Source organism: Struthio camelus, chromosome 25 (assembly GCF_040807025.1).
Source record: "Struthio camelus isolate bStrCam1 chromosome 25, bStrCam1.hap1, whole genome shotgun sequence".
NCBI lineage: Eukaryota > Metazoa > Chordata > Aves > Struthioniformes > Struthionidae > Struthio > Struthio camelus.
Window position 1 is genome coordinate 5,403,933 of NC_090966.1, and position 14,838 is coordinate 5,418,770.

Genomic DNA, 14,838 nt, shown 5'->3' on the forward strand with positions numbered 1-14,838 from the left:
CTTAGCCTAAAAAAATGTCCAGAGATAAATGAAAATAATTCCTCTCCAGTATAGCACAGCGCTTACTTGGTCCCATGCAAACGTGCTGCTTTTCTAAATCATTTTTTCAAAAAATTGAAGATCGTTAATCTCTGGTTACATTTACTGGTGGTTGCTTGTTTATTTGTTTGTTTGCTTTTGAGGGTTTAGTCTTTGCATTCTCGCATCAGCCTTTGGGGAGCAGATGAAAAGGAGCAGAGTGGACTCACTTTATTTTACTTACTTCGGTTTATTCCCCTACTACTCAAGGATAACTTTGCCCCCCAGAAAATTAGAAAACCAAAACAAACAAAAAGAAAGCCCACCCTGCTTTCGCTGCTTGGCATCACCTCATATTTGACACGCGGTTCCTTTTTCTAAGGACTCAGTGAGCGCTTACGATAACTCTGTCTCTAAATTCGTTTGACGTTTTATTGCTCATGAAGAAATACAAGTGCTTGGAAAGTGTTTCTATCTATATATTTAAAAAACAAACAAACCCTAAGACCTGCTCAGCCCTGCAGGAAGCAGGTAGTGAGAAATATAACCAAGATTCTCTTTCCACTAATTTTTAACATAATGGGCGCTCTAAAGGGCAATATTTCACTTCTTAAAAAAAATCCTTTCTTTGGGGCAGCTCTGAAAAGAAAACAAAAGAAGACGAAAGATATTTGGCGCTTACTGAGGAAAGAGAGAGAAAGGGAAGTAACTTGTCATAAAAAAAAGGAAAATTCAGTGCAGTGTGCTGCAATAAAAGAATATGACCGCTATAAAACTTTATAGGGTATAAATTTCTGAAGGTTAAGGAACTAAACGGCTGTAAAGCAAACAGTGCAAGAAAACTTTCAGGAACTCCTAAATTACTACAACGACTTGGGAATGTGGGGAAACCCAACGTGTAAATGCTCTTGTTTCTGCTTCAGTCACATACACAGTCGCCCCCCCCCCTTTTTAAAGGGGGAATTAATAAATGGAGGGGGGGGGAGAGAGAAAAGGTGGGGAGGGACTTTTGCTAATTTATTCTTCTCTTGCAGATGCCGTGAAAATCCAGCGCTCTGGATGATTCCCTTTGTTCTTTTTCCCCCCTCCCTCCTTAAAGCAATTCCAGGCTGCCAGAATGCTGAACCATACACACAACAACAACAACAACCCCCCACACACATGCACACACACACACACACACACACACACACACATACACACACACACACACACACACACACACACACACACACACACACAGAGCCCCCCCCCCCCCCCCCCCCCACGCTCACACACTCGAAGTTCTGGCGAGACGTCTGGGCTTGGGAAGCTCTTTATCGGTTTACAGCTCTGGCCTCCCCCCTCCAGAGCAGAATGACCAATTGTTTAGTCTCGGAATTTGAAACAATAGTGGTTTTCAAAAGCAACCCCATTTTGCCTCTTTTATTGCTAGTAAACCGGCTGGATGGTGGGGCTTTCTCCGCGTAAAACTTTAGAGCCGGGCGATGAATAGGAGGAAGTCGATTTGCCTCTTTCTTTCTTTTCTTTCTCCTTTTTCTTTCGCTGCTTCGCTCCCAGCTTTTGCCTTATTTATTTCTTTACTTTTGCTTTAGGCCCCAGCTGCCCCCTCACCGCGGCGGCCCCCGCGCAGCCCCGCGCAGCCCGGCCGCGCTGCGCCGCGCTGCGCCGCGAGGTGGCGCTATTGCTCCACGCAAGACGCGCGCCGCCCGCGCCCCGCCGCGGGGCTCCGCGCAACACCTTGATTTCATTAGCGGCAGCGACCGCGGGGCTGGCTGCCGAGCGCGAATCATCCCCTGGCATAAAATATAGGGTTAATTATAGCTATTTTGCCGATTTTATAGGTTACATCTTTTTTTTTCTCCCTCTCCCTGCGAGGGTAAATTATGCGACGTTCCAAAAACAAAAAAAAAAAAAGGAGGCTCTGAGCTGGGATGCGACGAGAGGTGGGACAAGCATCGATTTTAAATGTTCATTTGAAGGGAAGAGAAAGCCTCGGTTTTGTCTTTTGCTAGTTCGGATTGAGGTGGGAGGACAGCTTAATTATCCCCACGCCGAAGATTTACGCTTGCAGGACTGAAAAAGAGTGGGTCAAAGATTTCGGGGAGAAAGAAGCATGCACAAAATCAAGACTTTCCTCTCTGGCTCTTTATCTAAGCCGTTAGGATGATCTGCGCCTTCTCGGTTACTTGTTTTATATCTTTTATTTTCATAGCCACCGCTGAAAAATAGTCTATGCTTTTTGGAAGTTGAGGCGATCGTTTGGGGTATATTTGCTCTGTCTTTTGGTAATACTGCTGCTTCTTGGCCAACGTCTTCGCAAATTACATTTAAAAATATTTTGTAAAGGCTACAAAACAGAAAATTAGTCCAAAATACTATAAATTTACCACGATTTGTGATACATATAAATATTCCATTGATGCAGGAACAGCAACAACATAACCTTTTAACTCCATTAATTCACTTTTATTTGGCCCTTTTTGCTTAAAAATTCCAAGACAATAACTATTCAGACGTTTCAGTCCTTATATTCGGCTACAAAAAATATAGAAAAATGATGAATATAATTTTAACATAGACTTTATTTCATATTGTTATGGCCAAACATTTTCTGAATAAATGCTGCGCCTAACTTATACAAGAAAATATGTCCACTTCCCAATAAGCAGTATTCTTCAGAAGAATGTAACAAATTAAACGGATACTGCAAACAAAAAAAGGAATCGTTGTCAATGTTATTTAATATGTTGTTTGAGGAGGCAAAGTTTAAACATCTCAAGACTCTATTTAACTACTATAACATTAAATACGAAGAGAAACACAAAGTGATTAAAAAAAATACGAGAAATACTGCCCTTCTGCATTCAGCAACATGCAGAGCAGTGAAAAGTTAGGGTTTACCTAATAAGGGGTTTGGATTTTTTTTTTTTTTAATCTTGTGAATTCCTAATAAATCTTTCCCCCACCGGGTATTTATAAATTATCTTCCCTCTCACAGACACACACGCACGCACACACACACACGCACTTGTTTTTTCTTATAATAGAAACATTTTCCTTTCATCAGGAATCCGAGTACAGTATATGAATGATTTAAGATCAGCCATTGATTTCTGGTGCATTGGTGAGTTACCATCACATCATGACCATAAAATTCTACTGCACTTGATAAAAATGTTAACTTCCAAGAACAACTTAACTCACGCCTTCTCGATGTTCACATATGAAAGGAAATTGCACATATGAAAGGAAATGTTTTATTTTAAATACTTCAATAGATGTAAGTACGTATGTAAATACACATATACGAACATAAGTTATTTTCTGAAAACACTTTAGTCAATTCAGGTTTTTGCTTTGTTGAAAATTTTAGTATCGGATATCTTAATACCATGCTGTTTAGCTCTATTTACTTCTGTGCACCATTTCTAGGTTTTTATGTGCGAAGATGAAACCAAAATCTGCTCAATCGACAATAAAAGTGTTGGGAAAAATAAAATGTTAACTTGTCTTTTAGGGGGGGAAATGTCTTAATTATACCACTGCAAGTATTCCAACAACAATAATTACTTGAAAAGGCTTTTAGACTAGACTCAAATTATCCCTACACAAGATAAAAGGAACGTATTTACTTAAATTATTTCTCTAAGGATGGTTTTAAAGTTTTATTCTGTTACTATTTTTTCAGCTTTCTTTTCTCTGTCTTTCTTTTTCTTTCTTTCTTTAATTCCACTCCTATTCTCACTGTCAATTTTAATGTAAGTATTTTTTAATGAGGCCGTAGAAGGACTGACTGACTATAAACTTTTCCCTCTTTTCCATGTTGCAGAAGTGGATGTTTGAGAATTGTCCCTTAGTTCAAGGCAGGAACGAGTAAAATCCTCTTTTATTCACTTTTCTTGTATCAATAGCGTAGAGATGGATGCAAAGGAAAGCAGCAGAAATCTACTCAGAGCAGAGAGAGAACAAAATAGAGGTTTAGAAGTGTCTTTAACTTCTGATGAACCTTGAAGGACTGGGAAATAGAGCTGGCATTGCGAGGGCTCCGGAGGGGCGCAGGGGGTGTTAGGCACATTGAGGCAGCGTTTAAGTTGGGAGGGTTTGGGGTCGTTATTATCTGAAATATGTCTCAGTAATATTTGCTGACTGCGATAAATGAATTTCAAAATCTACCCCCTGTGTGTTCAGATTGTGCAAAATTGCAGCGTTGGCATCTTAGGGGTAAGTTTGCTCCGTTGTTACCAAATGCCAATAAAATAGAAAGCCTCTCTCTTATTTCCCTTACTCCACCCCCCCTTCTCCCTACTTTTCATTATAAGTATCATGCAAAAAAAAAAAAAAATTAAAGTTATTGAGGCTGGGGTGAGGTAGGGAAGCAGCCATCAGTTACTGACCATAAAGGTTCTGCTCGGGAGGTGATAAGCGAAACAATACTTTTAGTTTGCAATCATCCCCAAACACATCTTCAGCAAGTCCTCGACGTGAGCAGGGCTGGGGGAGGAGGGAGCGAGGGGGCTGGGAGAGAGACACGAAAAGTCAATGTTATATATGAAAAACTATAATCATTTTAATTCAATATTGACACCTCAACATCTCGCTATAATGCGGACGGGTCCAATCGAAACCTCTGTTTTATAGCAGTAGAGGAACGAACTCGTAAAATCCTAACGGCTTTTATGTAGTGCGGTATAAACAACAACAACATCCCCGGCTTTATGGCATTTTATAGTTTGTTAAACAGTTTACAGCCTTTTTTGGGGCTATTACAAATGCAATTCCCTTCATGTGATAGTTAAACCTTTATCAATAATAAGGAAATTGATCATTAAAATGTTAAATATGACTACCTCGTTTGTTTTAAAATATGTTTAGGGTAAGAAGCTGTATGATTTGATAACTTGTATTAAAATACCAATTACATTTATAGGACCTTTTAAAACTGGTAGCAATTAAATCGTGTTCTTTTACAGTTTTGCAAAGCGACCCTGACATTTAAAAAGGCTAAAACTGCCTCGTTAAAATTTTGAAATTAACGACTGAGAGCGCTTCTCTTTAATTTTCCAACACTCCCAAAAAATCAATCTTTTGGGTGGTCTAGGTATGTGATTTGTTGTGAGGCGAGAGATATCTCATTAATGTAGGTAGTTAAACATATTTAATCCGTATATTCACCCCACCTCCTTCTCCCTCTCTCTCTCGCTCCCTCTCTCTCTCTCTCTCGCTCCCTCTCTCTCTCTCTCCCCCTCGCTTGCTTTTCCTTCTTTATTCTCTCACACTCTTCCTTTCACAATCATGCAGTGCAGAGTCCGTGTGGAGTAAGGAGAAGCCAATAGGATGAGGTTTTGGTAATAGATGCAAATGATCATGAAAAGACACTGCAAAATATGAAACAACTCATTTGCGCTGAAGTAAATCACTGAAAACTGTTTATGAACTGGCATCTCTTCTTGGAAATGTAAAGCGAGAACTCTTTAAGTGGCGATTTTTTTTTTTTTAGGGGTGGGGGGGAGGAAAGAATTCAATACCATGCAGGCTTAGAGTTTTGATTATATCCTCCTTTTATATTCCTGGAAATCACAAACTGTCGTTGCTTAGCATCTTAGCGCTTTCTTTTTTTGCTAATAGATTCCCGCGGTCTGCTTTGCTTGGCTTTTTTTTTTCCTCTTCTCCAAAACCAAATATTATTATTTAAATTAAAATGAGCTCTTACTTCGTCAACTCACTCTTCTCCAAATACAAAACCGGGGACTCCTTGCGTCCCAACTACTATGACTGCGGGTTCGCCCAGGAGCTCGGGGGCAGACCCACGGTGGTGTACGGACCCAGCGCGGGGGGCACCTTCCAGCACCCCCCCCAAATCCAGGAGTTTTACCACGGCGCCTCCTCGCTCTCCAGCTCCCCTTACCAACAGAATCCCTGCGCCGTGGCGTGCCATGGCGACCCCGGCAACTTCTACGGCTACGAGCCCTTGCAAAGGCAGAGCCTCTTCGCCGCCCAGGACTCGGAGCTGGTGCAGTACACGGACTGCAAGCTGGCGGCCGGCGGCCTCGGCGAGGAGGCGGAGAGCGCGGAGCAGAGCCCTTCGCCCACCCAGCTCTTCCCCTGGATGCGACCGCAAGGTGAGGCGAGATGGGAAGGACAGCGAGGAGGCATTTCCTTCGAGCCCATCGAGCAGCCCCGCTCTCTGTCTGTCCGTCCGTCCGTCTGTCCGTCCGTCTGTCTGTCTGTCTGTCTGTCTGTCTTGCCCGCTCGCTCTCTTGCCCCCTTTTTCTTCCCCGCTGCCTGTGTTTTACTGCTTTATGGGGGTAAACTTTTGCACTTGTAAATTGCTTTATAGTTTAATTGCCCTGAAGGAGACCTTTTCTTCTGGGGGCTGAGCGAGCTGGGCTTTCTGTGGAAGGAAGCGTCCTTAAAGTTTATGGCACTTTTATAGCCTGAAAAAGCCCCTTCATTTTTGTTTCGCGCTGGATTTGGGGTTGCGGTGCTGCTGCTCTCTCTCCTTGGGCTGCAGCGTTTTTTTTTTTTTTTTTTTTTTTTTGTGGGCAGCGGCTTGGAGCCCAGAGAGCCTGAGCCCTGGCGGTGTTGTTGTTGTTGTGATAGTGCTAAGTGTGCAAGGGAAGCCTGGAGCTGGCGGGGCTGCTCGGAGGGGGCTCGAGGGTGCCCCCCCTCCCCCGCTACTATCACCCCTTTCCTCTATAACCACCTTCCCTTCTATAATATTATAGAGGAGCCTTTCCGTCTCTCTGCTTGCTTCCTGCCTTTGCCTGTGCGAGCCCTTTCTTCCTCCCCCCTCCCGTGTGTGTGTGTGTGTGTGTGTGTGTGTGTGTGTGCGTGCGTGTGTGTGTGTGTGTGTGTGTGTGTGTCTATTCCCGAGCCTGGTTTATGTATCTTTCAACCTCCTTCTCTTCTTCCCCTCTTGCACCCAACCTTTGCAATTCCCCAGCAGCCGCTGGACGGAGGAGGGGGAGGCAAACCTACAGCCGCTACCAGACGCTGGAACTGGAGAAGGAATTTCTATTTAATCCCTACCTGACCCGCAAACGGAGGATCGAGGTCTCGCATGCCCTGGGATTGACAGAAAGGCAGGTCAAAATCTGGTTCCAGAACAGGAGGATGAAATGGAAAAAGGAAAACAACAAAGACAAGTTTCCCAGCAGCAAATGCGAGCAGGAAGAACTGGAAAAACAGAAAATGGAAAGAGCCCAGGAGGTGGACGAGGAAGGGGAAGCACAGAAGGCGGACAAGAAATAAAAGGATTTTTAAGGACTGAAAGGCAAGCGCTGCTGGGGTGGAAGAGCCCCTGAGTCCTACATTAATGGCAGTTAATGTAAGGGAGGGGTGGGAAAAAACCAACAATGCATAGAAAAGAGAAAGAAAAAAAAACCCTTTTATTGCTGTAAAACAATATAGCTGTAAGCACCACTTTCCTGATTATCCTTTGATACAATGAACAGTATGCAAAAGTGATCTGGAGGTCTCTCCAGCCTTTTGCCAGTTATTAACTAGTGGTAGTGTAACGCAATAGCTTATGTAAAACATGACTGTGAAATTTTCTCTCTCTCTCTGTCTTTCTCTCTGTCTCTCTCTTCTTTCCTGGGGGGTGGGTTGGTTAACATAGCTTTCAATGCTATAGGAGTTATGTGAAATTACATTTGTGCACTTTTTTTGATTTTCCACCTTTTTTGTTGTGGTTTATCTGTATGTACTGGAGGTAGCTATTGAAACAAACATCCCAACAACATGAAACTGCCTATTTATGCTGTAGTTATCTCTCTCTTTCTCTCTCTCTCCCTTCCTCTCTCTTTTTGTTTTCCTTACTTCTATTCTTTTGTTTGGTTCGGGATTTTTTTTTGTTTACAATTTTTAAATGTCTCTCCCCAAAAAAAGAAAAAAATGAAAAAAAAAGACAAGAAAAAAGCGTTTTCTCTCCTTTAGTTAGCATGCGCACAGTGAAGCAAGTCGTAAAGTGATCTTTAGGTTAACTGTGAAAAAGAATGTATACTGTATACGTGAATTACTTTATTGGGGGAACTAATGATATATTTTGTTGTTCTTTCATCACTTTGTTCTATTGTCTAAACCTGGAAGCGGCGGAAGAAAGTTACAATAAAGTTTACAAGCGAGAATTCCGTGACATCATTCTTTTCGCCTGCTTCATTTCCTCCAGGACCACTTTGATAGAAAGGAAATAAAAGTCAATTGTGTCGGAGCTGCAGCCCTGGCCATCAAAGCCCTCTTCGCCTGCAGAGATGCTGGCGAGCTGGAGCGCTGCTGGGACAGGCAGGGGCTGGGGTCGGGGAGCCGCGGGCAAGGGGAGGGGGCCCGGGCCGCTGCGATGGCTTCGCCTCTTGTTGTTGTTTCTAAGAGTTCATGTGTGGTGACAGGTTGGGAGGCTGTGTGGAAATCCTGCCTGAAGGTAATTTTTGTTTTTCTTCTCTTTCTGTCTTGTCTTTCCTTCCCTCTCTCCTCGCTCACCCCGCTTTCCCCGCGAGATGCAGCCCAGGTCTGGGTCACTCTCCTTCCCTCGCTCTGATCTCCCTGCAAAATTGTCACCCGTGCAGTTGAGCTGCTTTCTGCTCCTTCGCCTATCGAGCCATGGCAAGAGAGGGCTGCGTGTGTGGGGATGCACACACATCCCCTTGCAACGTAACCTTGGGAAAGGAGAAACAGTGCAAATCCTAGAGGCATATCCACCATTGTCTGGGCTGCTTCTCCTGCCAGTAAGACTTTCTTTCTTTCTATCCCCCTCCCTTAAAAAAAACCCACCACCACCAACAAGAGGCAGATCACATTAGGGAAGGTCTCTCTGCTTCTCCAGCAGAAAGCAAATCAGCCAGCTGGTAACGTTTTACTTATAACTGTAATTGACTCCTGCAGAACCGCTGACACGCTGAACAAGGGATCTGTATAGTCTTTATTTTTCGCAACAAGGAAAGCAAATGCCAGCTCAATAAGAAGCTCAAAGCCTGTGGCACTAGAATAAATTAGATATAGAGCTGAATGGCATTGGGGGGGGGGGCGGGAAGAAAGAAAGGGGGGGAAAAGGACCCTGAAAGTATTAGATATCAATGAGACATTTGTCTTTTGGGGGGTGGCCGCGGAGGGAGACGGGGTCGGGCGGGAGGGGAGGAAATTATGGACAGTCTCGTGAAAAAGTACCTCGGAGCCAGGGAAATGGTGCGAAGGAGGGAATTTTAGACGGGATCAATAAGGGGATAAATAGGGCTCCGCTCCTGTCTTTCCTCCAGCAGAGAGAGACCGAGAGGGAGCCGCCGGTTTATCAGCAACGTGCTTTTTAGCCCCCACCCCCCACTTCTTCTTTCTTTTTCTCCCTTGGTCTCAGCTGAAAACTGATTACAGGTTGCTTATCGACTCCAGCACAATTTCACCCCTTCCAGCATAGATCTTGGAGGGTTTTATATCGCATCAATTATTTATCATATTTTATAAATCCAGCAGCACTACAATTTTTTGCCCCCGAGGAGGGAGCGGGCGGCGATTGGCGCCGCCGGAGCCACGTGCCCGCGCGTCACATGGGCCGGGAGGAAAAAGGGGTCCTTTTTGGTGTAAATCTGGACTCTAATTCCGTAATATATCACGGTACCTCGTAAAACCGACACTAAAACGTCCCGACCTACAAATCACCCGGCCAAATTATGAGTTCATTGTATTATGCGAATGCTTTATTTTCTAAATATCAAGCCGCAAGTTCGGTTTTCCCATCCGGAGTCTTTCCTGAGCAAACTTCTTGCGCTTTCGCCTCCAACACGCAGCGAGCGGGCTATGGGGCCGGATCCACGCCTCCCTTCGCCGCCTCCATGCCCGGGCTCTACTCCAGCGGCAGCGCCGTGCACCCCCAGCCCCCCAGCATGTACTCGTCCGGCTACGGCCTGGAGCCCGGCTCCTTCAACATGCACTGTTCCCCCTTTGAGCAAAACCTCTCCATGATGTGCCCGGCTGATGCCTCCAAGCAGAATTGCAACAAAACGGACCAGAGGGACTCAGATTTGCAAAGCGACAGTAACTTCCGGATCTACCCCTGGATGCGGAGCACAGGTAAGCGCCAGCCGCCCCAAGGAGACGAGCCGGGGGGTGTAAATTATTTTATGGCGTGTGTGTGTGGGGGGGGGGGGTGGCGGCAGGCGAGGGGGAGGGGGGACTTGTCCCCAACTCCTTTCATGACGTTTCACCGAAAACGGATCACTCTCTTCAGAAGAGACGGTGGGAGAGAGGCAGAGAGAGCGAGCCCCCCATCATAAAGCCATCCTTTTAGCTTTAAATATTTATTAGTATGGCCGGGGCTGTGGATGTGCCATGCAAAAGGCAGTTTGTCTCAGAGGGGACAGCTAGAGCTGCAGAAATAATGGCCATCCCCTTCTCCTCTTATATTTGCAGGATGAAGGTTGTGCTAGCCCATGTAGATATAGATATAGATTCTTAAAGAAACTATTTATGGGAGGCGCTTGCAAGCTTGGTTTGTTTTCTGTTAGACTGCAAACCCTTCAATTGCCAGCCCCTCACCACAATGTCCCAGACACTGCAATTAAGCATAGCATGTTGCCATCAGAAACAGCAACACATCATTCCTTGTACAATTAAAAGCTCTGCTTTCCAAACGGTGACATTTCGGTCGGAATCCTGATGTATGGATGTATGGATGTATGGATGTATGGATGTATGGATGTATGGATGTATGCATAGGGACTGCGAGGGGAAGCCCACGTTTCTATGTGCGACCTCCCGAAAAATAATAGCCAGGCGGCCCGGGGTGGGGGTGGGGGGGGCACGATCTCCCCTTGCACGTTGGAGAAGGCTCTTTGGGGACTGCTCCGACGGAAGAGACCTGCCCTGAGCTGCTCGGCTGGTCTCTGCCACCCCCAAAAGTTGGCGGCTCCGGGGTGCTGCCCCCGTCCTGGGCGCAGCAGCGCCGGGGCAGGTCCCCTCCGGGAGATGCCGCCTTTCACGTGTGTTTCCAGCACAAACCCGCTAAATGCCGCTGCACCCCCTTCAGTCACCAACGTGCTACATCTCAGGGTATCACTGTCAATTAACATTTAATAAATATCCGTTTCCCTTACATGAGAGCGGGGTCCGGCATATGCCGGTGTCCCACCTCCCGGCTGCAAGGAGCGGGGCTCCTCCGGGCCGGGCCCTGCTCGGGGCACCCCCCACCCTGGCACTGTGCCCCCCCCCCCCCATGTGGGGTTCATATCCGTGTAATCCTGGGAAAATTGAGAAAAAGGGGCTGCTGTCCCGCCAGGAAGCGGAGGGGAACGTGTGAGCTCACTTCTCCAGCAGTCCCGGGTTTGCCTGTGCCTTGCCAGATTGCAACTTGAGAGCATCCCTGCGAGCGAGTCTCACTTGGCAGCCAGATATTGGGAAAGTGTCTTGTTAGTAAACTTCGGGGGCGACTGGACTGCGGGCCAGCCTCCCTGCAAAGCAGAGGGAAAAGAAAACAGCAAACCAGCCAATGCATAGCGGCTTATAAAGGCAGGAGTTACCCTCACACTTATTTGGTGGTCAGTTATTTCCATTACCTGCTCCATAATTCATTCTCTTTTACAGTTGATTTATCAAAGACCAAATATTTCTGGTCGTAAACACTTCATCTCTGCTTTTATCTGACTTCAGATTTAAGAAACCCCTCCGCCCCCCATACCCTCCTTTTAGCATGTGACGCTGAGAGTACCAACATTAGAGAGCCTCCTGTAGCAGGGCAAAAGCGCTCCAAAACCTGGACACTTGGGGATCTGCTGAGGCTAAAAGCAGAGAAAGTCGGGCCCAGCCACCCGCGCAGGGCCTGCCCCCCTGCCCCTCACGGCCACTGTTTGATTGCGGAATTTCATCAGCGAGCAGAGATAGAGTTGTCATCCCTATTCAGCACCAGTTTATGGCTCTCCCCTCAGCGGATTTTACAACCCACATTCCACGACCTGCACATTTTTACTTTACAGCTAGCCTGGCTATTTTGCTTTTTTCTTCTTTTAATGACTGGATCTTTTCTTCTGTTAAAAAGAAAGAACAAAACAAAAAAAAAGGGGGGGGGAGAAGAGGAGTCCAGCGGAATGTGTGGAGGAGAGGCCGAGGGCTGGTGTTCGCCATCCCCGTTGCCCTAGGAAAGGATAAGTTATACTAGAGAGACACATTTAGCCTTTACAGAAAAAAGATATCCAGAATCACAAACATCATAGTGTATAATTATTTCCAAATGGAGCCCAGGAAATATTGGGGGGGGGGGAACTACCCCTGTTCGTAGTTGGCTGGAGAGTTGTGGGGAGCCTCGGTGAGTTTTGGGGCATTTCCCCGCTCCGGCACCGCCTGCAGAGCCCCAGCGGAGCGGGAGCCACTGCTGTGCGCAGCACATTCCCCTAAATAATTAGGAACATCACACACCTTCCAAGCAGGGTCCCCGATGACAGCTTTAAGAGAGGACAAATAGTTGGATTTGTGTAGGCAACAGCTGCCTCTCTCGCTCCACTTTATTTATGTATTTATTTCCCAACCATCCGAAATTTGAAATGAACATGGAAGCGCGGGCGCAGCGGCTGATTGATGCGACGGGGGCAGGAAACTTTCTGAAGTTTGCTGTTCCCTCGCACACCTACTCGCGGGGAGGGACACGGACACACGCTCACCGGGGAGAGACACGCAAAAGCACCGCGTGCTTTTCCTAGATTAAGGGAAATAAAACGTGCAACGGTCTAGGAGCTGTGAACAGGGAGGACGAGGTGGGGAAAGCTTCTAGCAGAAGGATTTGGTCTTGCAAATGTGAAGAACTTGCTATAAGCTTGTATAGGCTGTCAAAAAGAGAGTTTTGTACAAGCTGAGCACCATGTGGTGGATGAAATAGGGAGGAACCCCCCCTCCAAGACAAAAGGAAGAGGGTAAGAGAAACCCGAAGAGCCTCATAACCCCCCAGCTCAGCTGCATCTAACCTTTTTTCGCAGGCACGGACAGAAAACGCGGCCGCCAGACCTACACCCGCTACCAGACCCTGGAGCTGGAGAAGGAGTTTCACTACAACCGCTACCTGACGCGGCGGCGGCGCATCGAGATCGCCCACGCCCTCTGCCTCACCGAGCGCCAGATCAAGATCTGGTTCCAGAACCGGCGCATGAAGTGGAAAAAAGAGAACAAAACTGCCTGCTCCGGCTCAAACAGCCAGGAAAAGGCAGATGCGGAGGACGACGAGGAGGAATGAAAGGGCGAGGGAGCTGCTCGGAAAGGTGAAACCAGGAAACGTGAAAAACCCAGACAAAAAGGAAAGGGGGGGGGGAAACACGCGGAAAAGACTATATATTAAAATACATAAATGATAAGTGCATAAATAATTAAAAACCTTAGGAATGATACATTGTGTTTCCTGACACTGAAAAAATACTACCTATATTAAAGTCTTTTTTTTTGTACAATAGAACGAATATCTACCTATTAAATGTGGCTTTAGAGTCAGAATAGATACATTTTTCTATGTGAGTCTTCCTATAGTACAAGTAATTTGTAAATCTCCGTTTGTACTTCGCCGTGTACTTTTTGAAGTAATGTGGTTGTGTTTAGCACCTTTAATTTAGAAAATGTGATCTGAAAGTCTGAATGCAAATTATACTTAGCGTATATAGTCCTGTACATAATATGAATGATTATTACGCCTTCTCCCTGTAACCTCCGTGGTTATTTTCTCGTCGCTATGCTGTTTTGTCTGTGTATATTTTTACCTGGATTACTTCTTTGTTCAAGTCTCTAGGAAAAAAAAAAAAAGAGGAATTAATATTGTGCTACGTAAAATGTTGTATATCGAAGTAGCAAATTATTTAATGCCGACGCGTTGCTTTTTTTCTCGTCTGTGATTATTATTCTTCGAAATAAAAAGAAAATCTCCAATAATCTACAACTGTGTTGTGTTCCTTCCCCTCCTCTTGAAATAGCAGCGGGACACTTCGTTCCTTCTTCTTAGTTAAGATAAATATATCAAAAATATTTTTATATTAAAACATGCCCCTATATATCTTTCTAAAAGTCTCTTTTTTAGCATAGCCACTGATTCCAACATTTTAGTGCCTTCTCAATAGATTTGGCGAACACACTGAAACTGTATTTCATTTTCGAGGCTTTCGAAATGTGGATTGGTCGCCTTTCTCCTTCCCCCCCACACCCCCCCCATGATTGCGCCGTGGCTGTTACTGAAGTAGGTAAAAGGAAAAAGGAGGAATGCAGAGAGCCCAGAAGCAGCCCGAATAGGCTTTCCGCTCTTGTTTTAATTCAGTCGTTCTTGCAACTAATTTGCAGCAAGACGATATATTTTGCTGTGGCTTTAGTTTTTGGAGATTCTCCCTCCGCCCCTCAATTACTTTATTGCGGACTGTAACTATTTCATTAGCGCCAAATAATGTTTAGCATCAAAGCACACATAAAATAAATGAAAGCCATTAAACGCAGGGAAATCAGCAATGCAAAGTAACGGCGAGGTAAGCCGGGCCCGGCGCGGGGAGCGGCCCTCGCGTCCCCCCTCCACTCCGTTTGTTTATGTACACTTCGCGGACGCGCAGCGAGGACGCGTGTTCCTCCAGCGGAGGCTCCACGCAATTTGCTCCATACTGCGTGCGTAAAATGCAAGAGGAGAAAAAAAAAAAAAAAGAGCTCTTGGAAGTACTCCTGGCTTGGAAATGGCAGCTTTCCACCTTCTTGCCTTCCTTCCTGCTCTGTCTGTTTGTCTTTTCGCCACCCACCGCCGCAGATGACTTCACGTTTTGGGGAAGAGGCGCAGAGCATCCTTTAGCAGGTTTCAGCGCAAATAAGATGCCACGTCAAGCATATGTG

The 14,838-nt window shown here is 45.8% G+C and overlaps 2 protein-coding genes and 1 long non-coding RNA gene across 6 annotated transcripts in view; 2 read left to right on the forward strand and 1 right to left on the reverse strand.

The window, feature by feature from the left end:
- Positions 1 to 4,053: 4,053 nt before the first annotated feature.
- On the forward strand, positions 4,054 to 8,159 carry HOXB8 (homeobox B8). Of its 2 annotated transcripts, none has more exons than XM_009675311.2 (2): positions 4,054 to 6,140; positions 6,965 to 8,159. In XM_009675311.2, exons 1-2 carry the CDS (start codon positions 5,720 to 5,722, stop codon positions 7,270 to 7,272), a joined length of 729 nt encoding a protein of 242 aa, XP_009673606.2. In that variant the 5' UTR covers positions 4,054 to 5,719; the 3' UTR covers positions 7,273 to 8,159. The 2 variants fall into 2 exon arrangements, with proteins under 2 accessions (XP_009673606.2, XP_068775505.1); XM_068919404.1 differs by having other exon boundaries at positions 5,245 to 6,140; positions 6,968 to 8,159.
- HOXB7 (homeobox B7) lies at positions 8,137 to 13,908 on the forward strand. Of its 3 annotated transcripts, none has more exons than XM_068919407.1 (3): positions 8,137 to 8,437; positions 9,795 to 10,077; positions 12,969 to 13,908. In XM_068919407.1, exons 1-3 carry the CDS (start codon positions 8,357 to 8,359, stop codon positions 13,220 to 13,222), a joined length of 618 nt encoding a protein of 205 aa, XP_068775508.1. In that variant the 5' UTR covers positions 8,137 to 8,356; the 3' UTR covers positions 13,223 to 13,908. The 3 variants fall into 3 exon arrangements, with proteins under 3 accessions (XP_068775508.1, XP_068775507.1, XP_009673605.1); XM_068919406.1 differs by having other exon boundaries at positions 8,239 to 8,437; positions 9,724 to 10,077; XM_009675310.2 differs by lacking the exon at positions 8,137 to 8,437 and having other exon boundaries at positions 9,478 to 10,077.
- The window catches only part of LOC104144347 (uncharacterized), a 33,581-nt gene continuing 30,325 nt past the window's right edge, over positions 11,583 to 14,838 (reverse strand). Inside the window, exon 6 of the long non-coding RNA XR_011136330.1 lies at positions 11,583 to 13,761. This is a non-coding gene — a long non-coding RNA (uncharacterized lncRNA). The remainder of the gene's footprint in view (positions 13,762 to 14,838) is intronic.